Genomic DNA, 7,011 nt, shown 5'->3' on the forward strand with positions numbered 1-7,011 from the left:
AATATTGCCTTTGGGAAAATTGAAAGAAAAATAGAAGAGGAAATTTAAACACCTCAGACAACATGTCTATTTAGGAAAGAACTGATGGTGTTGTGAGGCTGCCTGAATACACGCATGTGTCCACAGGAAATTTAGTAACCCCTTCACCAGCTCATGAAGACACAGAGAGATTCTTTTTATGTTGGTCCTTGCTACTTACCAGGGACTTTTGTGAACTTCGTCATCTTCCTCTGCCCTTTAAACCAAAACTAGGGAAGTGGATTTAATTAATGGGATGTGATGCATTAAAACTGTTAGCCACAGCATTCCAGAAGCTGGAAAACCATAGCTGTTTTTAAATTCTGAGTATCCTTTTGAGAATCCCCTGTTGTAATTTATAATTCTCAGTGGACCTATATTTGTCTTGAACTGATTGTTGAAATGGGCTTTACTAGGAATTTCTTCGCTGAAATTGTAGTGGGGCGGGGAAGGAGGTAGCTGAACCAAGGGGGCTTGTAGGGAGGAGGGGCTGATCTCTAACAAGGCTTTCAAACCTTCAGTGGGTAAAGTTATATTGACGAAAAGGATATGCACATACACCCATATACATATGTATATGGGTGTTATGCATGTCCGTGTATATACACTAGGCACAAGTTCAGCAGAATTACATAATGAGCATGAGTTGTAAATTATGTAGGTAGCAGAATTCAGATTTTTCAAATCAAAATTGCACCTTAAAATGGCTATAAAACAACGCTTGCCTTGGGAAGTAAATTTATAGCTACATGCCTTTCACAGGCACGCTGGAGGGTTCTGCTCCCGGCTCTAATCTCTGTGAGATGTTTTTTGCATGTGTTGTGTGACAGGAGGGAAGGGGAGTGGGTTGAGCTCCCTTGTTCTCCCATTGTCAGCCAGTCCAGTGAGTGTTGGGGAAACCTTTCTGTGGGATCTTGTGTCATCTCTCGCTACATGTGTACAGGAAAAGTCTGCGCTGCTGACGGTCTCTCTCTCTCTCTCTCTCTCTCTCTCTCTCTCTCTCTCTCTCTCCCACTCTCTCCCACTCTCTCTCTCTCTCTCTCTCTGTTTCCTTTTCATTCTGCTTCCCCGGAGCCGAATGAAGCAGGGAGCAGGATTAGAGTCTGCCACCGGCTATAAGAAGAGCCTAGATAAAAGGAACTGCTTCTTAAGCACCACTGCGGTAGCCCTTGTTAATTTTTTTTTTCTTCCACACAACAGTTGTGCCTCATTATCCGGTGGCTGCTTCGATTTTTTTCTCTTTTTTTTTTTTGAGGTTTTGAAGTTTCTGTGCTTCAGTGACTGTTACAGAAGAAGAGGTATTCGTGTTGCGGTGAAGCCTTGATTGTCTGCATTTATGAATGAAACTGACCTAAATCACCTGTTACCTCCAGTTTTCAGATTGTTTGAACTTCTGTGGCCGCACAATACAGGAGGGGAGGCTGAAGCAGCATAGGACCTACAGCGTCTTCAGCATGGGCTGGCACACTAGGATTGTCTGTCTTTTCTGGGGAGTATTACTTACAGCAAGAGCAAGCCATCAAAATGGGAAGAACAATGTGCCAAGGCTGAAATTATCCTACAAAGGTAAATCTTTATTTATTCATTTTTTTCTGATTTGGCTAGCTTTGTAATCCTCCCCCACTCCCTTTTCATTCCTTGAACTCCCTCCGAACCCAAACCTTAAAACCTTTTAGTTTAACCTGGGAAGCCTATATGATCGTCTGTGTCTTTTTGAGACCATTTAAACACTTTTTTAATCAAAGCATGTCTTCTGTTTGATATGACAGTTTAAATGCAAACAAAGAACATTTAATCACATTTGCAGAGGAGCTGAGTGTCTGGTAAATGCTGATCTGTATATGTGATCATATGTTCAGTTATTTTTTTTCTGAGTCTACTTCTATTAAAATATTTTTAAAGCTACTATTGCAAAAATGGTCTCAGTAGATGTGCATGCCTCACCTGTAATAATCATTATGATAAACTGTATTTTCTTAGTTTTAGACACTAAATGGTTAATCATCATCATGAATATTCATTTTGTGCAAATCTGACAATCAGATGCTTAACATAAGCAGTAGATCATGGTTTGCCAAGAGAATATAAACTGCAGAGAACAGACTAGTTTTTCCACAGTGTGTTATGATTGTACAAAAGACTGTGTATTTGGCTAATTGGTGTAAAGCTAAAGCCTTTGAAATATAATGTTATTTAATTCCATATGTACTTCAGTGAGAAATGAATACACATCACTTCCTAGTTGTAGAACTAGTTGTGTGAACTTCTTTTGGAAGAGTCTAAATTTAAGAAAGAAAACGAGCTTTATCACATGGTTGTTAGTATTTTATTGGGTTACAGTTTAATGTGTATGCTTGTTTTTTTAATGAGGATTTCAAAGAAAAGAGTTGTTCTATGTTTGTTTGGGTAGACTTTATAGTTAGATGTATAAAATAATGCTAATGGAGATTCTAAAATAATATATATATATATATGTAACTTTTACTGGAAGAGAATATTTATATAATTGAGGTAGTATTAGAGTGGAGTTGGAGATTAAACTGTTTTAACTCAAGTAGTTTTAATCCCTGAGGTGTTGCTTTCTTATGATTCTCAGATTTCTAGGATTGGGGGTAGGGCGATGAGATCCTTCCATTATATTTTGTTTATAGCCCATAATGTGAAATAAATTTACTGACTCTATCCATTGGAGAGCTCTGTCTAGTGTACATTGTTCTTATGCCAGAAAATATATACTTTAATTTTCACATGATGGAAGATCGCTTTCTGAATGCTCTAGTGTAAATGAGGACCACAAACAGGAAAGACAGATGTAATCTTCACACTTTAGATCAGAAAATTAAACACCTATTAAATGTGTTTATTTGGATTTAATATCTGTTAGATAAAATTCATTGAATTGGAAAATATATTTATTTTTTGGTATAATATTTTCTTGATTATTAAAATGGGAATGAATTTTAAACATGAGCAGAGTTACTCAGCCAAGATGTTAAAGAAAAACATATAGAATCCATTAGATATTTAATTAGATCTCTATTATATCTTTAGTAACTATCTTTAAATTATTTTCATAGTATATGACATTATGGCATCTGTGCTTTCGTTAGTTTTTTGCTTTCTATTTTCATTCTTTGAGAGGATGTCACCAAATAAGTCTTAGGATGATGGTCCACTTTATGCAAGTTTATATTCCTTATAAGTTTTACATACAACTTTACTTCTGAAAGATGTGAAAGGCTATAGGCTGTCATTTTATAATAACAAGTTTGAAACATGAAATGCATTTTTAAAATCTACTAGATTTGCATATATTTATCTAAGTGCTAAATACATTGTGGAATAAACAAGAATTGAGAATTATGCTTATTTATTTTGCAAGAATTTTATGTCCCTCATAAGAGATTTCTCTCCATTATAGAGGAGGCACCGCTACTTTCTGCAAATTGAAAAGATAGTATTTAATTACAACAGAATAGCCCTTTGTTATGTATACATACTTTAAACTTGTCTGATGAAGTAAGCTGTATGTATTCACAAGGTGTATATATATATATGTGACACTATCTTATGAGCTCTTTTCAGCAATGGCATCTGTTAGATTAGTTTTGCTTTCTTTTAAATCAAAAACTGCTCTACAGCTACCTAACAATTCCATTGATATACCTAGAGCTTGGCAATTTGGTAAAATAAACTGTGAAATGAACAACAGCAAGAAGAAAAGAAGGAATGGCCTAAGCAATTTTTCTTCTGTCATTTTATTGGTCTGTCATTACCTTTTTTGTCTCTCCATGAACACTTATTTTGCCAAAGCAAATGCCTGGTAGCCAATTGTCAATACTTTGTTTCTAAACTAAAATAGACATTCTTTTTTAGTTGCTTCTTTTTCCTCCTTAATTAGATGTCAAACACAGTTAAAACATCCACTGCGTTGCCCTTAAAAATATTCCAGCATGATTCATGAAGAGTTAAATCCCTGCCAACCCTAATTTCCCATGGTCACTTGTTTTCAAAGATCCACCATTAACTCCCTCATTGCTCAGGTTGCCAAGACAAAGTTTCGGGCAATCACCATGCTTACTTTGCTTGTCATCTCGCCTGGTAGGAGATGAAAAAATTTGTAATATGTTAAATGAAAATGAAAAAGGAGGAAGAACAAGAAGGCAGCCTCTCTAGTGGATGTACAAGCATATCTAATAAGGTACCTCTTTACTTTCTAGGAAAAAGGAATTGAATAGATGTTCGAGGGCCATCTGGAGAAGTGATAATATTAGAAAAAAAATGGGGTATGCTGGCTTTTCCTCTGAACCATCTGATTTAGAATCCTTGTGGGGGAAGCAAATGTGAGAACTCTGTAAATCTCAGCAGTCACATACAAATTACCCTCCAGAAACATTCACTCTGAGATACTTGTGCCTTCCTTAAATATATACAATGTAGCTAAATGTTGAACTGCTTCTTTTTAAAAAGTATGCATAACAGTTTATTTCCCCTTCAAAACTAGTCAAATTTCACTTTTCTCATGAAATACCAGAATATCATGTAATCTTCCCTTTGGAATGTGTGGTACAATGAAGACTTCAGAAAAAGCTATGGAAATCACAAGGAAATAAATTAGGTTTGGGGTTTTAAACAAATGACAAATGTTCCATCACTCAGTGTAATGAGCTTTTCCAGGACATTCTGTGCTTCAGTTTTAGGAGAAATTAAAGACACATGCAAGTCTGAATGTGATGGTGATCATGTGAATCCAAAGGTTATATGAACTCCTTCAACTTTACCTGCACGGTGAGGACTTACTAAATAGCACTTAAGTAAATGGTAGACATTGCAAAGGCTTTCCTTTCATACTTTGTAAAGCTTCCCCCCACTCCCCCCAGATTCAAGTAGTTTGTTTATTTTAAGAATAAAATTATCAGTTCAACTGAGATTGTCATCACATCTTTCTGATACTATTGAATTAAAAACTATGCAGTAAAGCTGGCGGAAGCTTTTTTTATTTGCCATTGCTCAATGCATTGTGATCCCTTTAAAATTCTATTAACAGGAGTGGTGACTTACTTTATTATTTATTAAACTTGTTGAATTTTCAAAGATTTTCTTTACTTCTACCAAAGCACAAACACATTCACATGTCTGTACACATATATATGAATATATAAATGACAGAACCTTTATATTAATACTGTATAGTTGAGAAAAATAATCCTGGAAATCGATAGATTCTGAAGTATAATAAATGCTTTACAAATAAAATTGTTATTGATTAGAAATGGCATTCATATTTTAAATTTTACATACATACATACACACACACACACACACACACACACATATATATATATATATATATATATATATATATATATATATATATATATGTATTCTTTTGAGTCCCATGGGAAGTTATCATGGATCTTAAGTATTTACATAATGGTATAGAATGAAATCTGTCTTTTACTAAAAATCTCCTCACCATTAAACAGTTAAAATGAAATGTGTAGGGGGAAGCAAAGAAGTTACACATTCTTTGCACTGTCTTTTGTTCAGTAGTTACTGCATATTTGGCATCAGGTCTCTGATTTGCTGATTCATATATAACGTGGCCTTTTCTTCTCAAATTCTATTAATTTTAAAAATCACATTTTGATTCTGAAATCTTCAATGTAAGCACACTGAAAACTAGAAATTTTTATTCATCTAGTCAACAAGCTTATCCTGTCAAAATAATAAAACATTAAATTAAATAAATCCTAAGCCACACATCTTGTGATCTAGTGCTGGTCAGACCAAATGAGGGATAGGGAAAGTCTCCAATTTGTGGCTTCTTTGTTTAAAGCTGCCAACCAGGTTGGCCTTTCAAATAATAATTAATACAGTATAGACTTTAGCAAGTAAGAAAATAACTTACACCACAAACCATCCTGTGTAAGCCTTTAACCTACCAACTTCTGATAATGATATTCAGTAATATACTAGTTTAAATAAACCTGAACNTAACTTTTACTGGAAGAGAATATTTATATAATTGAGGTAGTATTAGAGTGGAGTTGGAGATTAAACTGTTTTAACTCAAGTAGTTTTAATCCCTGAGGTGTTGCTTTCTTATGATTCTCAGATTTCTAGGATTGGGGGTAGGGCGATGAGATCCTTCCATTATATTTTGTTTATAGCCCATAATGTGAAATAAATTTACTGACTCTATCCATTGGAGAGCTCTGTCTAGTGTACATTGTTCTTATGCCAGAAAATATATACTTTAATTTTCACATGATGGAAGATCGCTTTCTGAATGCTCTAGTGTAAATGAGGACCACAAACAGGAAAGACAGATGTAATCTTCACACTTTAGATCAGAAAATTAAACACCTATTAAATGTGTTTATTTGGATTTAATATCTGTTAGATAAAATTCATTGAATTGGAAAATATATTTATTTTTTGGTATAATATTTTCTTGATTATTAAAATGGGAATGAATTTTAAACATGAGCAGAGTTACTCAGCCAAGATGTTAAAGAAAAACATATAGAATCCATTAGATATTTAATTAGATCTCTATTATATCTCTAGTAACTATCTTTAAATTATTTTCATAGTATATGACATTATGGCATCTGTGCTTTCGTTAGTTTTTTGCTTTCTATTTTCATTCTTTGAGAGGATGTCACCAAATAAGTCTTAGGATGATGGTCCACTTTATGCAAGTTTATATTCCTTATAAGTTTTACATACAACTTTACTTCTGAAAGATGTGAAAGGCTATAGGCTGTCATTTTATAATAACAAGTTTGAAACATGAAATGCATTTTTAAAATCTACTAGATTTGCATATATTTATCTAAGTGCTAAATACATTGTGGAATAAACAAGAATTGAGAATTATGCTTATTTATTTTGCAAGAATTTTATGTCCCTCATAAGAGATTTCTCTCCATTATAGAGGAGGCACCGCTACTTTCTGCAAATTGAAAAGATAGTATTTAATTACAA

The 7,011-nt window shown here is 34.0% G+C and overlaps 1 protein-coding gene across 1 annotated transcript in view; it reads left to right on the forward strand.

Moving 5' to 3' along the window:
• Window positions 1-1,045: 1,045 nt before the first annotated feature.
• Window positions 1,046-7,011, forward strand: part of SEMA3A (semaphorin 3A) — a 230,123-nt gene continuing 224,157 nt past the window's right edge. Inside the window, exon 1 of the mRNA XM_019628456.1 lies at window positions 1,046-1,584. Coding sequence (XP_019484001.1) covers window positions 1,473-1,584 — 112 coding nt within the window. The 5' untranslated portion in view covers window positions 1,046-1,472. The remainder of the gene's footprint in view (window positions 1,585-7,011) is intronic.

This window comes from Hipposideros armiger, unplaced genomic scaffold, assembly GCF_001890085.2.
Source record: "Hipposideros armiger isolate ML-2016 unplaced genomic scaffold, ASM189008v1 scaffold_791, whole genome shotgun sequence".
NCBI classification, from domain to species: domain Eukaryota; kingdom Metazoa; phylum Chordata; class Mammalia; order Chiroptera; family Hipposideridae; genus Hipposideros; species Hipposideros armiger.